The following is a 21770-nucleotide window of genomic DNA, read 5'->3' as shown; positions in this document are numbered from 1 at the left end:
TTGAAATTAAGAGAACTATTGAATGAATAAATAAAACTAAGAGCTAGTTTTATGAAAAAAACCAATAAATTTAATAAACCTTTGGTCACTTTGATTTTAAAAAGAAAGAAGAAAGCCAAATTACCAATATCAAAAATGAAAGGTGTGAACTCACCTCCAATGAGGAGGAAATTAAAACAATAATTAGAAATTACTTTGCCCAACTGTGTGCCCATAAATTCAACAGTCTAAATGAGATGGATGATGATTTTTCAAAAATTATAAATTGCCCAGATTAACAGAAGAGGAAGTTGAATACTTAAATAACCCCATCTCGGAAAAAAAAAAAATTGAACAAGCCATCAATGAACACTCTAGGAAAAAATCTCCAGGGCCAGATGGATTTACCAGTAAATTCTATCAAACATTTAAAGAACAGTTAATTCCAACACTATACAGACTATTTGGGAAAACTGGGAAAGAAAGAGTCCTACCAAATCCTTTTCACATAAAGATATGGTGCTGATACCTAAACCAGGAAGAGTCAAAACAGAGAAAGAAAATTACAGACCAATTTCTATAATGAATATAGATGCAAAAATTTTAAATAAGATATTAGTAAAAAGAATACAGCAACTTATCATGAGAATAATACATTATGGTCTAGTATGATTTATACCAGGAATGCAGAGGTGATTCAATATTAGGAAAAGTATTAGCATTATTGCTCATAACAACAAGAAAACTAACAGAAATCACATGATTATCTCAATAGATGCAGCTCTCTTTGTGATGGTCAAAAACTGGAAAACAAGGGGATGCCCATCAGTTGTGGAATGGCTGAACAAATTGTGGTATGTGAACGTAATGGAATAGTATTGTGCTTTAAGAAATGATGAACAGGAAGACTTTAAAGAAACTTGGAGAGACTTATATGAACTGATGCTGAGCAAAAGGAGCAGAACCAGGAGAACTTTATACACAGCAACATCCACAGTGTGTGAAGAATTTTTCAGGTAGACTTAGTCCTTCATAGCAATGCAAAGACTTAAAAAATTCCCAGTGGACTCCAGGCAAAACATCTTCCACATCCAGAGAAAAAACTATGGAATTGGATTGCAGAATGAAGCAGATTGTTTTCTCTTGTATTATATTTTGTTTTATTTTATGGCTTCTCCCAATCATTTTAATTCTTCTATGCAACATGACTAAGGTGAAAATGTATTTAATAGGAATGCATGTGTAAAATCTATATGAGATTGTATGCTGTCTCAGGGAGAGAATGGGAAGGGAGGGGAGAAGGAGGGCGAGGGAGGGGAAAAAATCTAAGATATATGAAAGTGATTGTAGAACACTAAAAACAAAATAATTTTTTAAAAAAGAAATAAAAAACAGACTTTGTTCTCTTAAAAAAATAAATACAAATAGTAGTGCTCCTTCCTGCCCTTGAACTATGACCTAGAAGTGGCTATAGGCAGTGGAGTTGCCAAACAGTTGCCCCTCAGGGCTCCTTCTCACTCTTAACTGAAAATGCTCCTCTCTGTCCTTAAATTTTGACCCATAAGCAGATATGGGCAGTGGAGTTGCCCAACAGCATCTGATCTTGCATCCATTGCTTGCAGATATTCCGTATAATTTCTCTCCGAATGGTTGCCAGGTCCCCTTACTGCCTTAATGTGCCTTTACTGTTGAGAACTCCCAAAGCTGCTGCTGCTTCTTTCACCACCTCTTAGTCCCACTACTAGTCTTTCATCCACATGGACTCTGGGTCACAGATTTTTTCATTCTGATCTCCCATGTTGCCTTGGGCCAGACAAATGCCTCACTCTGACTTTTTGTTGCTTCTGCCACTGCAGAACTCAATCTGAGAGATTGTTTTAAAGTTATTTGGTTGGTAATGTGGGGGGACATGATATGAGCACTTTCTCTACTTCACCATTGTGGCTCTGCTCCAGGAAGTTCTAGAAACCATTTGTAATTGCATGTGATCTTGATTGTTTTCCTTCCTCCCTTGAGAATTCTGGCTCATTTATTGTATATTCAATTTATCTTCAACTCATTTAAATTCTCCATTTCTTCTTCTGTTCACCTGACTATTAAATATTTTGTAAATATTCATTTATTCTACAAATCACACTATTGGTTAAGAGAGTCTCAAACAGGGAAAACCAACAGCAATAGCAATAACAAAAATAACACATTCCATTCTTCAAGGTGGGTAGTGCTAAAATTTTATAATTGCAATGTCATATAAAAATTTTGTAACCAACTAGAAAGACTTCCAGCTAAGGAGGAAAGTGGAATATAATAGGCCAATATTACTCAACATCTATGAGAACACCAGGAAAAGAATAGAATACAGTATTCAAAAAAGCAAACACAATTAGTATGCACATCAAAAAATGTATCCTGAAGACTTGAGCTTAATTACCCATAAAATATATGACTTTTAAAAAAGATTGGTATTTTAGATGTTTCTGCGAAAGAAATCTGAGGTATATACAGTATGTGACTTGTAAGCACTAAATAAGAACAATTCAAGACAAATAGACACCATCAGCAATAAAACCCTAATTAATATAAACAAAATTTTACAATTCTAGAACATAAAGGAGATATTATTTACAAAAAGAAATAGGAGAACCTAAGTACTTGAGACAAACTCCTTCAGATATCTCTAAAAAGAGAATCTGACCAAGTTTTGGAGGTGCAGATTCCAATAGGAGACAGACTTTGGCAGATTCACAGACCAGAACAGACTTTAAGATGGACAGGAAGGATTAGTTAAAAGGGGTTGAGCCCACAGCACACAGCAAAGCTGTCCCACAGTGGCGTGGCCAGGCAGAGACCCCCAGGGGGGCCTCAGGCAACAGCAGTATGGAAGAAAGGCAGAATGGCAGCCCATGGCAGGAGACCAACAGAGCTGAATGAGTGACAGCTGCTGGTATCAGCTGCAGCTGCTCCAGAGACTTTCAGCCTACAGATTAAACCTCTGTAAGTCACCTTCTTGATCTTTTGGGAGCCAGAATGGTGGAGTGATCAGCTATCTCCCCCTCCCCTCATTGACCTCAAATGAACCATAAAATATTTCCCCAGAAAAATCCTGGATCAGTGGGAACAGCTGAAGGGACAAACAGGCTGAAACACCTGAGGCTAGGAAAATAGCTAAGGGGGATTCCTGTTATTGTGGCAGGGGCTAACCTGAAAGACAGGAATCACAGAAGGGATGAAAACTGAGTTTGCCTTTGCTGTAGCTCAGCTGAGGAAATCTCCCCTGACCAGACTCCCCTCACACTTAACAAGCTAGCCCTAGGGCTAGCTGGAAACACAAAACAAAAGAAAAAACAAAAGCACCTGCTTTCCCAGTCCCGCAGCTCAGCAACAGATTCTCCAGCTTCTAACTGAAAAAACCAGAGGCCATAGCACACAAAGCCTCACCATCATGAGCAAGAAAAAGCAAAGCCAGAAAGAAAAGACCATAGAATCTTTCTATGGGGACAAGCACCAAAACACGAATACCAAAGAGGTTAGTAGTAAGACTGTACTCCCATCTGAAACTTCAGAAGGGACTGTGAACTGTTTGCATGCAGAAACAGCTCTCCTGGAACAGCTGAAGAAGGAAATAGAAGAAAAACTGGCTAATGATTTTAAAAGGATGAAAAAAGAATTCACTGAAAAAAACAGATCTAAAAATGAAAACTGAACAAATGGAAAAGGAAGCACAAAACCTAACTGGGAAAACTGGACAAATGGAAAAGGAAGTACAAAAACCTGCCAGAGAAATTAATTCCTTAAAAGGAATAATTGGACAGATGGAAAAGGAGATGCAAAAGTTCACTGAAGAAAACAATTTGATAAAAATTAGAACTGGACAAATAGAAGCTAATGACTCTATGAGACATCAAGAATCAGTCAAACAGAATCTAAAGAATGAAAATATAAAAGAAAATGTAAAATATCTAATTGGAAAAGTAAATTGGAAAATAGATCCAGGAGAGAAAATTTAAGAATTATTGGCCTACCAGAAAGCCATGAAGAAGAAAAGACTCTGGACAATATCTTCCAAGAAATCATCAAGGAAAACTGCCCAGAAGTGTTACATCCAGAGGGCAAAATAGTCATAGAATGAATCCACAGTTCACCTCCCAAAAGGGATCCCAAACTAAAAACACCAAGAAATATTGTTGCCAAATTCCAGAACTATCAAGTGAAGGAGAAAATACTACAGGTAGCCAGAAAGAAACCATTCAGATATTGAGGATCTATAGTCAAGATCACACAGGACCTTGTAGCTTGTACATTAAAAGTTTGAAGGAGTTGGAATCTGATATTCCATAAGGCAAAGGAACTGGGACTACAACCAAGGATCAATTACACAGCAAAGTTCAGCATGACATTTCAGGCAAAGAGATGGATATTCAATGAAATAAGGGATTTCCAGACCTTCCTGATGAAAAGGCCAGAACTAAATAGAAAATTTGATCTTCAAAAACAGGTCTCAAGAGAGGCATAAAAACCTAAACAGGGGAAAAGAAAAACTTGTTACTCAATTTGGGCAAACTGTTTACATCCCTATAAGGGAAGATGATACTTGTTAATCTTGAGAATTGTACATCTCTTATGAAGTATAAAAGGGCTATATGTAGATAGAGGCAACGTATATAAAGTAAGTGATGTGATGATAAAAATGCGATTCAAGCACGCAAAGGGATTGGAAAAGGAGATATAAAAAGGAGAAAGCAGAAAATGATAAATTACATCACAGGAAGAAGTAGAGGGAAAGAAGGGAGGGAGAGAAGTACTGTTTGAGAGATACTCTCATCTGATTTGATTCAAGGAGGGAGCAATAAACTTAATTAAGTACATAAATCTAACTAGCTTATAGGCAGTAGGAGGGGAAGGGGAAAGAGAGGGGAGGGGAAGTTAAAAAGCAGGGAAGAAGTGGTAAGGATAAAGGGAAGTAAAAGGGAGGGGGGATGAAAGGAGGAAGGGAAGACTGTGGGAGGTGGTCAAAAGTGAAAACTCTATTGAGGAGGGGAAGGGAGAAGTTGAGGACTAAAAGCACAAATGGTGGGAAAGAGGATGGAGGGAAAAACACAGATTGTAATCCTAACTGTGAATGTGAATGGAATGAACTCTCCCATAAAATGGAGACAGATTGGAGAATGGATTAAAAGCCATGATCCAACAATATGTTGTTTACAAAAAACACATTTAAATGGAGGGTTACACACAGGGTAAAGGTAAAAGGTTGGAGCAGAATATATTGTGCTTCACCTGATGTAAGAAAAGCAGGAATAGCAATTCTAATCTCAGACAAAGCAAAAGCAGAAATAGATCTAATCAAAAGAGACAAGAAAGGAAACTATATCCTGCTAAAAGGCACCATAGACAATGAAACAATATCATTACTAAACATGTATGCTCCAAGTGGCATAGCATTCAAATTCTTACAAGTGAGGTTGCTGGAGTTGCAGGAAGAAACAGACAGCAAAACTATACTAGTAGGAGACCTCCACCTCCCCCTTTCTGATAAATCTAACCTTAAAATAAACAAAAAAGAAGTTAAGGAGGTGAATAAAACTCTGGATAAGGTAGATATGATAGATCTCTGGAGAAACTGAATGGGGATAGAAAGGAATATACATTTTTCTCAGTTTTACATGGCACATATACAAAAACTGACCATGTTCTAGGGCATAAAAACCTCACAATCCAGTACAGAAAGGCAGAGATAGTCAATGCATCCTTCTCAGATCATAATGCAATAAAAATTACATGTAATAAAAAGCCAGGGAAAGATAAACCAAAAATTAATTTGAAACTAAATAATCTAATCCTAAAGAAGAAGTGGGTAAAACAACAAATCATAGAAACAATCAACAACTTCATTCGAGAAAATGACAATAATGAGACAACCTACCAAATCTTATGGAATACTGCAAAAGCAGTTCTTGTGGGAAGTTTTGAATGCCTACATGAATAATACGGGAAAAGAGGAGATCGATGACGTGGGCATGCAGCTGAAAAAGCTCAAAAAAGAACAAATCGAAAATCCCTAGGTAAATACCAAGTTAGAAATACTGAAAGCGAAAGGAGAGATCAATAAAATTGAAATTAAGGTAACTATTGAATGAATGAATAAAACTCACAGCTGGTTTTATGAAAAAATTTGGTCAATTTGATAAAAAAAAAAAAGAAAGAAAGAAAGAAGAAAACCAAATTACTGACATCAAAAATGAAAGGGGTGAACTCACCTCCAATGAGGAGGAAATTAAAAGAATAATTAGAAATTACTTTGCCCAACTTTATGTTCATAAATTTGACAATCTTAAAGAAATGAATGAGTATTTTAAAAAACATAAAGTGCCCAGATTAACAGAAGAGGAAGTTGAACACTTTTACAACCCCATGTCAGAAGAAGAAATTGAATAAGCCATCAATGAACTCCCTAGAAAAAAATCTCCAAGGCCAGATGGATTTGCAGGTGAATTCTATCAAATATTTAAAGAACAGTTAATTCCAATATGATATAGACTATTTGGGAAAATTGGGGAAGGAGTACTCACAAATTCTTTCTATGATACAAATATGGTTTTGATACCTAATCCAGGAAGAGACAAAACAGAGAAAGATAATTATAGACCAATTTCTCTGATGAATACAGACCCAAAAATTTTAAATAAGATTTTAGCAAAAAGAATACAACAACTTATCATAAGAATAATACATTATGATCAGGTAGAATTCATACCAGGAATGCAGGGCTCATTCAACATCAGGAAAACTATTAGCATTATTGATCATATCAACAGAAAAACTAACGGAAACCATATGATTATCTCAATAGATGCAGCAAAAGCTTTTGACAAAATACAACACTCGTTCCTCTTAAAAACATTGGAGAGCATAGGAATAAAGGGAACTTTCCACAACATAATAAGCAGTATCTACCTAAAACCTTCAGCAAGTATTATATGCAATGGAGATAAGCTAGATGCATTTCCAATAAGATCAGAGGTGAAACAAGGATGTTCATTATCACCACTGTTATTCAATATGGTACTAGAAATGTTAGCTGTAGCAATTAGACAAGATAAGGAAATTGAAGGAATTAGAATAGGCAAAGAAGAAACTAAGTTATCACTCTTTGCAGATGATATGATGATATACTTAAAAGAGATTCAAGTAAAAAACTACTTGAAATAATAAACATCTTTGGCAAAGTCACAGGTTACAAAATAAACCCACACAAATCTTCTGCATTTCTATATAGCAGCAACAAAGCCCAACAGCAAGAGATAGAGAAATTCCATTTAAAGCTAGGGTAGACACTATAAAATATCTGGGAGCTTACCTGCCAAAACAAACTCAGGGACTATATGAACACAACTACAAGACAGTTGTCACACAAATAAAGTCAGATCTCGCTGAGTGGAAAAACGTCAATTGCTCATGAATAGGCTGAGCCAATATAATAAAAATGACAATTTAACCTAAATTAATTTACTTGTTTAGTGCCATACCAATTAAATTATCAGATAATTACTTTCTAGAGCTGGAAAAAATAGTATCAAAATTCATCTGGAAAAACAATAGGTCCAGAATATCAAGGGACTAATGAAAAGAAATCCTAGGGAAGGTGGCTTAGCACTACCAGATCTCAAATTGTATTACAAAGCAGCAATTATCAAAACCATTTGGTACTGGCTAAGAAACAGAAGAGTAGACAAGAGGAATACGCTAGGTACTCAAGACACAGTAGACAATGAATATAGCAATCTACCGATTGATAAACCCAAGGACCCCAGCTTCTGGGATAGGAACTCACTGTTTGACAAAAATTGCTGGGAAAAGTGGCAGAAACTAGGCATAGACCCATGCCTGACACCATATACAAGAATTAAATCCAAATGAGTGTATGATCTAAGTATAAAGATTGATACTATGGACAAATTGGTGGAGCAAAGAATAGTACATTTATCAGATTTATGAAGAAGGGAAGAATTTTTGACTAAAGAAGAGATAGAAACCATTATGAAGTTCAAGATAGATAATTTTGATTACATTAAACTGAAAGGTTTTGCAAAACCAAACCCAATGCAACTAAAATTGGGAGGGATGTAGAAAATTGGGAAAGAATTTTTACAGCTGAAGTTGAGGATAAAGGCCTCATTTCTAGAACATATAGAGAACTGAGTCAAATGTACAAAAATACAAGTCATTCCCCCATTGATAAATGTTCAAAGGATATGAATAGGCAATTTTCAGAGGAAGAAATTAAAAATATCTATAATCATATAAAAATGCTCTAAATCACTTTTGATTAGAGAGATGCAAATCAAAACAACTCTGAGGTATCACATCACACCTATCAGATTGGCAAACATGACAGAACAGGAAGATGATAAACGTTGGATAGGATGTGGGAAAGTTCAAACATTAATACATTGTTGGTGGAGCTGTGAGCTGATCCAACCATTTTGGAGAGCAATTTGGAATTATGTCCAAAGCGCTACAGAAATGTGTATACCCTTTGACCCAGCAATACCACTTATAAGACTGTATCCCCAAGAGATCATAAAAATGGGAAAGGGTCCCATATGTACAGAAATATTTATAGCAGTACTCCTTGTGGTTGCCAAAAACTGAAAATCAAGGGGATACACATTAACTGGGGAATGGATGAATAAATTATGGTATATGATTGTAATGAAATATTATAATGCTATAAAAAATGATGAACAAGAAGACTTCAGAAAGGCCTGGAAATACTTATATGATCTGATGCTGAGCGAAAGGAGCAGAACCAGAAGAACTTGGTGCACAGCAATGATCACAGTGTGTGAGAGTTTTTTCTGGTAGACTTGAAACTTTATAGCAATGCAAGGACCTAAAAAAAGTATTCCCAATGATCTTCTAAGGCAAAATGCCTTCCACATCCACAGAAAGAACTATCAAATTCAATCACAGAATATAGCAGATCATTTTTTTGTATATATCCCATTTTGGTTTGTTATATGATTTCTCTCATTCATTATAATTCTTTTGCACAACATGACTGTAGTGAAAATGTATTTAATAGGAATGTATGTGTAGATCCTACATAAAATTGAATGTCATCTTGAGGAGGGAGAGGGGAGGTGGGGAGAAAAAAACCTAAATTATGTGGTAGTGATTTTAGAACACTAAAAATAAATAAAGTTAGTATTAAAAAAAGACAGATAAAAAGAAAGAGGAGTAAGAATTTTTTGTATAAAAATCAATTGACAGAAGGATCTAAGGGACAAAAGATTTAAGACAATGTTATAGTCAGGAGAAATGTAAGAGTAAAAATTAGTTTTCTGTGGACTAAATATCATATTTTTGCATAAATGAACTATAGTTTTTGTTGTAGCATATGGTTGGTAATATAGTGCAGAGCCACTTTAATGGAAAGAAAGGAAACAAGAGACAGAGAGGGACTAGAGATGTGCTCCCATCTGACCCAGACATAAACAAAGAAGAGATTGTAATTTCTACAAGCATGAGAGTCTGTGGGAAAGTAGAGTAAAAATATTGAAGGCCAAGGAAAAGAGTTAGGAGGGCAATATACTGAGAGGCTGGTCTTTGCCTAAAATAAAAATCAAATAATGCCAATAAAGTTTATTCTCAAAGTGAAGAGGAAAACAGGCATGTGTTTGGAGTGTCTTTGGAGGCAGTTGACCCACTAGGAGACCACCTTCTTGGTAAGTATTATGCTTCCCAATATTGCATACAACCTCAGGACAACCACTGTAGACCCCTCTGGGAGTTATCAAGTGTCAAGAATGGTATAGACGTTCTCTTTCATTAGTTGATATTTCTAGGAGTGTGACATATCAGAAAAAAATGCAGAACTGCACAGAGAGATAGAAATGCACAGAGAGACAGAGATACACAGGGGGAGAGGGACAGGAGACAAAGAGAAAGAGAGAAAAAGGAAGTATGAGGCACAACCTACAAATGTCCTAATACAGAACTGAGGAGGGGGTTGAACGTTTTTATTCAGTAATTTGCCTTTAAGGATGAAATGAGAGAAGGGTCAAGTGTGCATGCTAAAATTGTCACAATATTAGTTTATGTGGAATTTTTTAAGAAACAAAGAAACAATGTATATACCTTTTGGTGATTGCCTGAACAAATGGTGGTATATTACTCTAATGAAATATTATTGAGACATAAAAAATGATGACAAGAGGAGCTGAAAAAATGTGAAGATGTGTACGAATGATTCAGAAAAAGCTAAGCAAAATCAAGAGAACAATATGCATATGTTAATAATGAAGGAAATACAAAAAATGCTGAAACTAGGCTAAATTCTGTTGAGTCATAATGAGTAGTCATGTCCCTTGAGAAGGGATGAGCAAGTGCACTTCTCTCCTTTTCTTTGAAAAGTCGAGATCTGAGTGATTGATTCTGTGTAGCCTGTGTTAGCTAATTTTAACTGTTTTTCTTTGTTACAATGGAAAGTTTGCAACATAGCAAGAGTAGAATTATGTTAGCTGTAATGTAAATAGATATCATATAAAATACATTAATAATCATGTGTTGCTGGAGTCTTTTGACAGTATTTTATTTCAGAATTTGAAATCAATATTCATTATTAATAATGATCTATAGCTATCTCTATTTGCTTTATACTTGCCAAGTTTAGAGATTAGGAATTTATTTGTGTCATAAAAGAGGTTTGGTAAAGTTTTTTCTCAGTGTCTGAGAATAATTTGGATAACATGGATTAAGTTCTTTAAAAGTCTTATAACATTTTCCTGTACATCCACATAGAATGAGTTTATTGTTTTTGTCTTCTCTTCTGTAGCTAGTTCAATTTCCCTTCCTGAAACTAAATCATTAAAGATCTCTATTTGGTGTGCTATTATTCTCAGTATTTTTATATATTGTAGACAGTACTCTATTTCCTTTAAGTTCTCATTTTTGCAGGTATATAATTATGTATTGTAGGTTCTGGTAGTTATTTTTAAAAGTTTATATTTGTTGTTATTTCTCCACATTCATTTTAAATTTTGTTCACTTGATTTCCTTTCTTCTTTTTAATTCAATTGACTAAAGATCTATCAATTTTGTTAGATTTTTTAAAGAAGAAACTTAATTTTATCATATGTACTTGTTTTTCAATTTATCTTCTGCTTCTTCAGTTTTCCAGATTTCCTCTTCAGTGCAAATTTTGAATTTATTTGTGGATTTCTAAACCTTTTATTGTGCATCATAGCTCTTCTGACAAGACTACCTCTAATGAGGCCTGAGTCACTACAATTTCTAGGAGTGGTATTTCTTTGAAGCATAAGAGGAAACTCATAATAGGATCAGAACTGGAGAGCAAACTACTACGGTAGTTCGAAAAATCTCTGAAGAAAGACACAGAAAGAGTTGGAGAGATCACAGCAACTACAGTCAGTGGTACTGGAAAAGGCAAAGAAAAGTAGATGACTCCCTAAAATATTTAGAAGCTTCATAGGTAATAGCCTTTTCCTTTCCCTTGCTCAAGGCCTAACCTATTAAAATAAATCCAGCAGAGTGATGGAATTCTGGCTTCTATAATATGTCTTTATTCTTGTAGGCAAGCTAATCAGGTTAAAAGCAAAAGAATCGAGGTTTTTGGAAAAACTCTCACAGACTTGAAGACTTCTGCTCCTATTGCTCACAAATCGTCCCCTCTCCCCTAGCCCCCAAGCATCTCAAACAGGCTAGGGACAACTGGTGCACAGGATAAATCATTTATTGGTCTTTGCAAGAATTGTGTCACCCAAGAGTACTGCCTAAAAGGAGGCAGAACTCTAAGAACAGAATCGCCTTGAAGCTTGGAGAAGAGGCAAAGAGGCCTCCAGAACTTGTGATTATCATGCTGAAAATTCTTTGGTGAAAGCAGGTGGGGAGCCCAGCAAGAAAAAGATTAGTCTCCTGGGAATCCCTAAAGAACAAAGAGAAGAATCTGATTATAAAATACAGTCACAGATTGAATTGGGAGTGGGAACAACTCAATTAAATATAATTCCTACTATATGCCAGGTAGGTACTGCGTTAAGTGCTGATGATATAAAATAAGAGGAGAAAGATAATCTCTACCTTCAAGAAGTTTGCAATCTAATAGAAACAATATACAAATATATACAAAACAAGCTATATACTAGGTAAATAGGAAATAATTATCAGAGGTAAGGCACCAGAATTCAGAGGAGTTGTAGAAGGTTCCCTATAGAAGTTACAACTTTGATTGGGATTTAAAAGAAGTCAGGGAAGTTAGCAGTTGTAGAGGAGGAGAGAGAGTATTCCAGGCATAGAGGACAGCCAGAAAAAAAACACGTCCAGAGCCAAGAGATGTGATATCTTGTTTGTGGAACAGCCAGAAGAATAGTGTCATAGGATAGAAGAGTAGACATCAGGAAGTAAGGTATAGGAAGACTGAGAAGGTAGAAGGGGGTTGGGTTGTGAAGGCCTTTGAATGCCAGACAGAATGTTTTGATTCAAGAGGCAACAGGTAGCCACTGAATTTCATTGACTGGGGGTGGGGGACAGGGGTGTAATATGGTCAGAGCTGCTTTTCACAAGAATCACGTTAGTGGCTGAGGGGTGGGTGCAGAGAGTTTTGGGGAAGGTTGACTCAGCAGCAAGCCAATGCAATAATCCAGATTTAAGTTGATAAGAGACTGCATTAGAATGGTAACAATGTCAAAGGAGAAAAGGGGCCATATTCAAGAGATGTTGCAAAGATAAAATTGGCAATCTTTGGCAACAGATTGGATATGAGGGGTGAGAGATAGTGAAGAATCCAGATGATTCCTAGGCTGCAATCCTGAGGAACTGGGGGGATGATGTTGCCCTCTATAGTAATAAGGAAGGCAGGAGAGTGGCATAGTTTAGGTGAAAAGATATTGAGTTCAGTCTGGAACACATTGCATTTAAGTTACCTACTGGACATCAGGTTCAAGATGTCTTAAGGAAGATTTGAGAATCATTAGCATAGAGATAGTAGTCAAATATATGAGAACTGATTAGATGAGAAAGTGGAGTAATATAGAAGAAGAAGAGAAGAGGATCCAGGACAGAACCCTGAGGAATACTTAGGGTTACAGCGCATGATTTATAGGGGCATCCAGCAAAGGAGATAGAGGAGTAGTCACATAGACAAGAGGAGAACCAGGAGAGAGTGGCATCCTCAAAAACTGAAAAGAAGAGAGTATCAAGGAAGAAAGAGTAATCAGCAGTGTCAAAGACTGCAGAGAGATCAAAGAGAATGAAGGCTGAGAAAAGGTCGTTGAATTTGGCAATTAAGACATCATTAGTAACTTCAAAGAGAACAGTTTCAGGGGGAATGAAAAGGACAAAAGCCATACTGTAAGGGATTAAGAAGAGAGTAAAAGGAGAGAATGTGGAGGCACCTATTGTAGGAGGCCTTTTTTAGTTTAGCTACAAGGGCAGGAGAGATATAGGATGATAATTAGCAGAAATGCAAGAAATAAGCTTGCAACCTGGGAGAGAAATATAGTGGAGGTAAATTTGATCCATAAGAAGGCGAGAGATAGACTGTGGCAGATTCAGCATATATTATCTAAGATGAATGGAAGCTCCATGGATGAAGAATTGTGAAGATGAGGCCAAAATAAAACAACCAGGAAAATACAATTTCTTATTCCTATAACTCTCTCTGGAAAGCAGATACAGATATCTTTTAGGAGAATCAGAGATGGGAAAAATATAATTTGTATGGATTACTGAAGTGAAGAATGTTTCCCAATCACAAGGTATTAATTCCACTTCCACCATGAGCCCAATTGCTAGCCCTGATCTCCCTCCAGATTTGCATTTCCCAATCCCCAGCCTTGAGGTAATTCCACATCCTCATTCCAATCTTCAGCACTGATCTCCTTCCAAACTCTCTTTAAACTCACACACATTAATTTCAGGGGAAGGGGAAGGAAGAGAAGATGAAAGGGTAGGGAACAGAGAGGAAGAGAAAAGGAATATTGGGTAACGTTAAATATAAATACAGGATGATTAAAATAACTGCAGTCAGAAAGGGAATGTTAATCACCCTTATCTCCCCATTTTAAGTATTTACTTTAAAGGAATCTACCAGGATTACCAAGGAGAAAAAAACTTTGGGGACTCACAAAAAAGCAGGGTCTCATCAACCTAATCTATATTTGTCCCCTTTTTTGTGGCTATCCCCTGAGGCACCCTGTTCTGATTTTTCTAAAGAAGTATGATTCCCAAGGAATAACACCAAAGTTAAATATCACAAACCTGAAGGACAGAGTCAGCTTCCTTATTGGTCAAGCTCCTAGCAATGATCTGTGGAGAGAAAGCAAGATGCCGATGGTACTTACATTCAAGACCTACTTAGGTTTTGTTTCCCAGAGGGAAGAGGAATAAGACTTTCTTGGGTAAGGATAGAGAAGCAAATCTGAGAGAGTTTTGATCCTTTTGAATCTTCCTAAATGTCATCCAGAGAAATTGAAAATAAGGAGACAGGAATATACAGGACTTACCAACTTCAGAAACGTCTAAAATGTTTTCCCTCCTAAATCCTCTGTTTATAAAATCTTCCTCAAATCTTTTCTTGATTTCGTTGCTCAGATATGGAGTCCGCCCTGTAGTCAGGGTGAAAGTGAAGGTGGTTAGTGAGTCTCACTCACTGATCATTTACAAATATCAAGGAGTGAAATGACTGCATGGGAGAGGAATGGAGAGATGTGGGGAAAGAATTCATACTCATTATACAACTTTGGGAACTGGAGCTTCCATGGTACCTAATAGGAGGTATGACATCTCGTATCTTGAAAACAGGAGGAGAGACGATCCCCTAATCACCCAGTAAATCAACCAAGTATTTATTCAGCACCTACTACACTTTATGTATGGACATGCTCAAATTTAGGGATAGAAATGAGAGAAAGACACAGCTAGCAGGGATTATAGTCTAGAGGGTATAGAAAGGAAATTATATCTTCACAGATAAAGTAAATACAAGATAGTTATCTAGCTAGATATAGATATGACAAATACAAAAGCAATTTTGTTGGGTGGAGTATCAACAACTAGGGGAATCAGGGAAGACTTGAAGGATGTGGTACTTGCCTCAAACCTTGAGAGAAACTAAGGGACCCAAAGGATAGAGATGAGAAAGGAGAGCATCTCAAACAAATGTAACAGGCTGTGCAGTAGAACAGAGGCAAACTATGTCTTGCAAGAGCAATAGCAAGTAGACCAATTTGACTGGAACATAGTATATGCCAGATGTAATCAGCCTACAGAAATAAGCTAGAGCTAGCTAAGCAACCACCTTAAATGCTAAAAAGAGGAGTTTCTATTTTGTGCTAGAAGCAACAGAGAACCACTGTTAGTTGCTTAGTTGGTTAGTGCCTTGGTTACCCCTGTGTTTTAGGAATATCCATTTGGTGGCTCTGCAGAATTTTAGGTTTGAGATGGGAGATACAGAATACAGGGAGGCCAGTTAGGTTGGTAAGCTTGTGGCAATACTCTAGGTCATAGGTAAAGAGGACAAAAATTAGGGTGGCCATATTTCAAGCAGACAGAAGAGAATGAATGGGACAGAGAGAGACTTTGAAGGTAGAAGATTTTGGAGGGAGCTGATTGTAAATATGGGTGAAATAGAAGGAAGAGTCAAAACTGCCTTCTTGTTGGTGACACTAGGTGAATGGAGGAGTGGTGATTTCTTAGAAAAGTGAAGTTAGAAAGAGGAATGATTTTAGAGAAAAATATAATGAATGTACCTATTGAGTTTGATATACCAGTGGGAGATCTATAGATATCCCTGGGAACTCAAGGACAGGATATAATGACTGAATATATTGATTGGAGTGTCATCTGCAGAGAACCTTTTACTGGGATCTGGAATATATCTGTGTATAGGAATGGAACACAGATAAATTATCCTGCAAAGAGAGTGAAAAATGAGTGGGAAGTGAGAATGTGGAGGTGGTACTTTTCCTCCAGGAATCTGGCTATGAAAAGAGACAGATAGAACAATAGTTATCACAATTCTTGCTGCAGGAGAGTCTGAAGTTCAACCTGAACTTTTCATGAGTATAAGAGTGATTGGAGGAATTATGAAAATCCCTTTTAGAGAGATTCTGATCCTCCCTCACTCTCCCTGTCTCTCATCACTTAGAAGACAATCACTTCATTACACTCTTTACAACATGAAAACTGTAAGATATAGGAGAGATCATAAGCCTAAGTCCCTAATTTCACAGAGGAAGGAAATGTGATTCCTTCAGGTCATGTAAGAAGTGAGAAGGAAGATGAGGAATATGTGGCCTGGCCTGTCTGATAGAACCTCAGGCTGTCTTGAAATGCAGGATTAAAGTTAAAGATAACAAGTTTGTGAGTGATATAGAAGTGTGATTCTTCCCAATACCTCCTACTCCAATCTCATCACTGTCACATTACCTGGGGGTCCTTCTCCTATAAGGACGTTCCAGTCAGCTCTTTCCCTTCAATTCCCTCCTTAAGCTCAAAAATCATCTCTATGAAGTCCTACCTCATCCCCCACCAGAAATGATCTCTCCCTCCTAGGAACTACATTGACACTTTTTTTTTACTTTCCCATTTTACTTTACACTTTTGTATTCATTTCATTCATTAATGAGAGAATCAATCAACAGATTTTTCTTCCACTATGAAGTAAGGTCTCTACTAAATGGGATCTTTGCTCTATATTCTTTCCCAAGCAGCATAAGGATTTGCTAAGTAAGGCTGGTGATTCCTTAATTCATTCAACAAGCATTTATTAATAACTTACTCCATGCCAAATTCTGTGCTGTGTCTGGATATAATGACAACAAACAAAAATGACCTCCTGCATCAACAAGCTTACATTCTATTAAATTCTCAGACTGTCTGCCTCTAAGGGTCTCAGAATGATCATTTGCTGTCCTGGAAAATGTTTTCTTTGTCTTAGACTCTGCACATTGTTGTTGGAGCCAGTTTTTGTCACTTGCTTCTTTTCTTTCACTGCTCATCTTCTGTCAGGGAATGAAGAAGAGAATGAGTGCCAGGGAAGGTTACATACCAAAGAGTTGTGACACAATGTTCACTTTCCCATCATGGTAGTTATACAAGATGATTGTGGCATATTCATTTGGCTTCGAGCTTTCATAGTAGACATCATTAGTTCCATAATCTATGAAATCAGGAGAGGGTAGAGATTAAAATTTCTGATGCTACAAGAACTAGGGGGAAAACTTGATATCTACCTGTAGTTGCACGCTAGGTGAAGGTATTTCTCAGTCATCTCTGACATCCCAAACAAACTATGGTTTTGTATACCTCCCCTCCCTTGAGCCTTCCCAAGTCACAGATTGGTAGAGATGAAAGGGACATTGGGAGGCCATGTAGTCCAGGTATATCACGTCACAGGTGGGGAAACTGAGGTTCAGAGAGAGGAAGAGACATGTGCAAGGTCACACAATGATTTAGTTCCCATTTTAGTCCTATCACAGATTATCTGACCTCTACAGCTGTCAGGGGGACAGCAGTTGGGGGAGGGGGGCATTAGTTTGTATACTCTGGTTAATCAATGGGTTCATTAATTCATTTCAGTAAATAAGACTGAATGACAGTAGTATTCTTGTTTATACTTACAGTCCATCTTAAAATGCCATGCCTCCGTAGTCTTGAAAGCAGTAAGATATAATGGAATGCATCGGCCATTTTTCCTGGAAATAAAGATTAGGATTATAATAACACTTCATCTTTGCATGGTGAATTTTGTTTTCAAAATCTATTCCAGAAACCTCAATCTTGTCCATCAAATTATTTTTCATCCATTTTTGTTGTTATTGCTTAATCATTTCAGTAATATCTGACTCTGTGTCCCATTTTGAGGTTTTCTTGGCAAAGACGCTGGAGTGTTGTTATTATTTCCTCCTCCGCCTCATTTTACAGATGAGGAAGTAGAGGCAAACAAGGTTAAGTAATTTGCCCAAGGTCACACAGCTTATGTCTGAGGCCAGATCTGAATGCCTAACTCTTTCCTAACTCCAGGCCTGGCACTGTATCCACTGTATTACTTACATGCCTTCAGTCATTACTATAAAATTATAAGCAATGAAGCCTCCTGAGTGACTTTTGATTCCTTAAAAAGTATTAAACTATGCTCGCCATTATAAAAATTGATAAGAATATGTTTATTGAATTCTTATTTTTCTAACATCCATAATCAGCTTATGGAATATATGTGCCAGTTAAATAAAATATTTATACAGAAAGTCTGCATAAGCATACTTTGGGATATTGACTTTATTTGTGAAAGAACAGTGGCTTAGGTGAACACTGTCAGAAGTCAGAAGATTTGGGTTTGATCCTCACTGTCAGTCAATCAAAAAGTATTTATTAAGTACACTCTATGTTCCAGGCACTTTGCTAAGAACTTGGGATAAAAAGAAAATTGTCTTTCCATTCCCCCAAAAAGTGACCTTGATCAGTCACTTTATTCCTCTGAGATTCAGTGTTCTCAGTTTTAAAATAGGAATAATAATTCCCTGTATAATTGTGGAAAGAATTTTCTGTAAACTTGAAAGCACTATATAAATATAAAATGATGTCATGATCTCATTTTATCTCCACAACATTCAGAAAAGATGAGCAGAGTAGATAGCATAGTCCCCATTTAAAAGATGTAATTGGAACACAGACTTGAAAAGAGACGGTCATTTAAGCACTAGCAGTCAGTGAATGAATAAAGACTAGGACTCAGCCCAGGGTTTTCTCTTCTATGATTTTCTTCTTGGCAGAAATTCTGGAATTAAAAGTCTGGGAAGACTGATGTAATCACAAATTCCTTTTTGATGTGGATAGAATATGTTAAGCATTTCAAGCCTTATGGATAAAAGATGATTCTGTTGATATTATCTGGTATGACATCAATATGTCCTAGTGACATTTATTTCTCTCCTCTCTGTTCTCTTAGCAAAGCTAAATCTGCCTCCAAATGATGGTGGGTGACTGAGCAGTGGTTTAGGAAGAGTAGGGGAGAAAGAAAGAATTGGCTCCCCTAGCTTGGAGTTAAAAAGACCTGAACCTCATTTGCAATCAATACAGTCCTTCCAATGCACACACCCTTCAAATCTGTATTTTGCCTTTTATCAATCAATCCCTCAATATTTACTGAGTGCCTATAATGTACCAAGCACTGTGCTAGGAATTTTGAAACGAATAAACAAAAAGAATGAAGCAATTCCTTCTTGAAAAGAGCTTATGTCAGCATTGTCTCCTTTCCAAGGTTACCCTTCATGTTTATAAGACTAATTACCAGGGAAGCTTCATCACTGACTAATATCTAGGACAGACAAGCTCAGCCTGTGTGGGGAGAGAGTGTCCAAAGCTGTGGCCAAGATGTCTGTCACTCTTCCCAGCTAACATGAGCAGCACTTACCTTGTCCAAAGGAATCCATTCAAGTTTCCATTTTCTACAGTGATATTTTGGACAAAAGTCCTAAAAGGACCTTCCTCCTGAATCAGAGATATATCACTTGAGGCCAATACAACAGTGTCCCAGTGTCCAGAAAGCTGTGGGAAAAGGTTTGGGTGAGAGTGGAAGAGAAGAAACCATCCTGATCACAAGAACATGGGATTTTAGACCTGAAAGGGGCCTTAGCCCAAACCCTTCATTTTATCAAGGAAGAAACTGAGGTTCCTACCTCAATTCTGCCTAAGCATGTATATTGAGGTTCCCTACTCCAGTTCTGTATTAATATGTGTATTTTCATCATGGAAGAGTAGAAACAGTGCTAGAATCAGTGTCAGGAGATTTGATTTGCACTCCTGCTTGAATACTATTAGCTATGTGATCTTTGGCAAGTTATTTTATTTTTCATTGCCAGTTACTATGTATCTTGCCTTTGAATACAGCTAACAAATTAGTTTTATTTTCTAAAAAATTGGAGGGAGAAAGAGAAACATAAAACTTTCAGTAGGGAGCTTCCTTTGGGGAACTTAGCAATGACAGTCACTTATGGAAGACTTGGACTAATCCTGGGTCCTTTATCTGACTCTAATCAGTAAGGCCTCTGAGGAAATCCTCTTCCTCTCTTCTCTGACTGGGTCTGACTGAGATCACTCCCCAAACCATAACAGAATTCTTGCAGCACATAAAAGCAACTCAAGTGCACAAACAAAGCTCCAAGTTACCAATAGCATCTTGTTGAGAAAGTATTTGAAATGGCAGTAAAAAAAATAAGAACCTTCAGACTCCATGTCTTGGAGTGCCTGGTTCTTCTATGAAATTTTCTGAGATCTATCAGCAAATTTTCTATGACAATGAGAAGCTGCAAGAAGAGATTTTAATCATGGTCTCTGGGATTAGGTTTAACTTTTGAAAGAATGGCATAATAGAATCACAGAATTTTAGAACTAGAGGGTCCTCAAAGTTTGCCTGGTCCATCCCCTTCATTTAACAAGTACAAAAAGTTCCCCTATGAGATTATATTATCAGGAATAAAAGGTTGAAACATTTCTCCTTATTCTTTTTTGAAGGACGTACAAGTCATAGGCAAACATATAAATAATCATGCACGATTTCGGATTCTGAGATTTGCAGACAGCACAACTATTGGGAAGGACAACTTTAAGTCAGAAGACCTTGTAGAGCTGTTTTGAGAATCAAATGAGATCATATCTGTAAAGTCCTTCATAGAGCATAAAATGCCACATTTGTTGCTGTTCAGTTATTTCAGTTATGTTGACTCTGTATGACCCCATTTAGGATTTTCTTGGCAGAGATACTGGAGTTATTTGCCATTTCCTTCCCCAACTCATTTTATAAATGAGGAAACTGAAGCAAATGGGCTAAGTTATTTGCCCAGGGTCATACAGCTAGTAAGTATCTAAGGTCAGATTTGAATTGAGGAAAATGAGCCTTCCTAGACTCTAGATCTGGCACTCTATCCACTATACCAATTATCTGCCCCTGAAATGCTAGCTACTAGAAAACACACATTCACATATTTCCATTTTGCCCTAAGTCCTGCTTCCACCAAGCCAGTTGAGTTGAGAGGTTTTGTTCTCATTATCTGTTACTCCCAACCACCCTTCCTCTCCCAACCCATTCCACCCTGTGCCCTTGTACCCATTTTTGTTCCTTTTCATCTGACAGGTCTTCCTCTGATCTGCTATACTCAGGTTGGAAGCCACAGACCAGGGCCAAGCCCATACTCAGCAACAGAAGCTTCATTTTTCTGGGGATAGTCTCTGTGTCTGCAGTAGCAACTGAAAACGTGAGAATGATTTTGATGAATGTTCTGAGTTCCTAGGTCACCTCCTTTTATTCTCCTTCATGGACCCTAATTCCTGTGATGAGGAGACTCCTCCTACTATACTGAATAATACAACATTTGGAGTCTTTAGCCAATAATTACCACCATCCAGTTATTCCAAGAACATCCCAGAAATTTTTACATTTCTGAAATGTGAATTTCTAAGAACAACCAGTGTTACGTAGCACTAACTTCCTGGAATTAGCTCTAGAGCTCCTGTGAGTCCAGATAGTTCATTTTCTATGATTTGTCCCTGGGAAGTTAAGTGACTTAATTATCACTTACTAATTTTGCCTGTATGTATGTGATGTGAGTTCCTTAAGGGCAGGAACTATCTTTGCCTTTCTCTCTATTAGGTCACAACCTAAACATAGTAAGCCTTAATATAAAACCTTGTTCTAAGCAATTTGAGAGGCCTCAATAATACATGTTCTCCTTGAGTTGATAGTCTAGTACACAGAAATGTACTCTAAGTAA

The 21770-nt window shown here is 37.0% G+C and overlaps 1 protein-coding gene across 1 annotated transcript; it reads right to left on the bottom strand.

Moving 5' to 3' along the window:
* Positions 1-11716: 11716 nt before the first annotated feature.
* Positions 11717-21279, bottom strand: LOC140519699 (trichosurin-like). The gene is made up of 7 exons (XM_072633006.1): positions 21107-21279; positions 19415-19548; positions 17623-17696; positions 17051-17161; positions 14505-14606; positions 14260-14307; positions 11717-11926 (listed from the first exon to the last, which is right to left on the bottom strand). Exons 1-6 carry the CDS (start codon positions 21209-21211, stop codon positions 14297-14299), a joined length of 537 nt encoding a protein of 178 aa, XP_072489107.1. The 5' UTR covers positions 21212-21279; the 3' UTR covers positions 11717-11926; positions 14260-14296.
* Positions 21280-21770: the final 491 nt, after the last annotated feature.

Source organism: Notamacropus eugenii, chromosome 1 (assembly GCF_028372415.1).
Source record: "Notamacropus eugenii isolate mMacEug1 chromosome 1, mMacEug1.pri_v2, whole genome shotgun sequence".
NCBI classification, from domain to species: domain Eukaryota; kingdom Metazoa; phylum Chordata; class Mammalia; order Diprotodontia; family Macropodidae; genus Notamacropus; species Notamacropus eugenii.
This window is presented reverse-complemented; position numbering and strand designations above follow the sequence as displayed.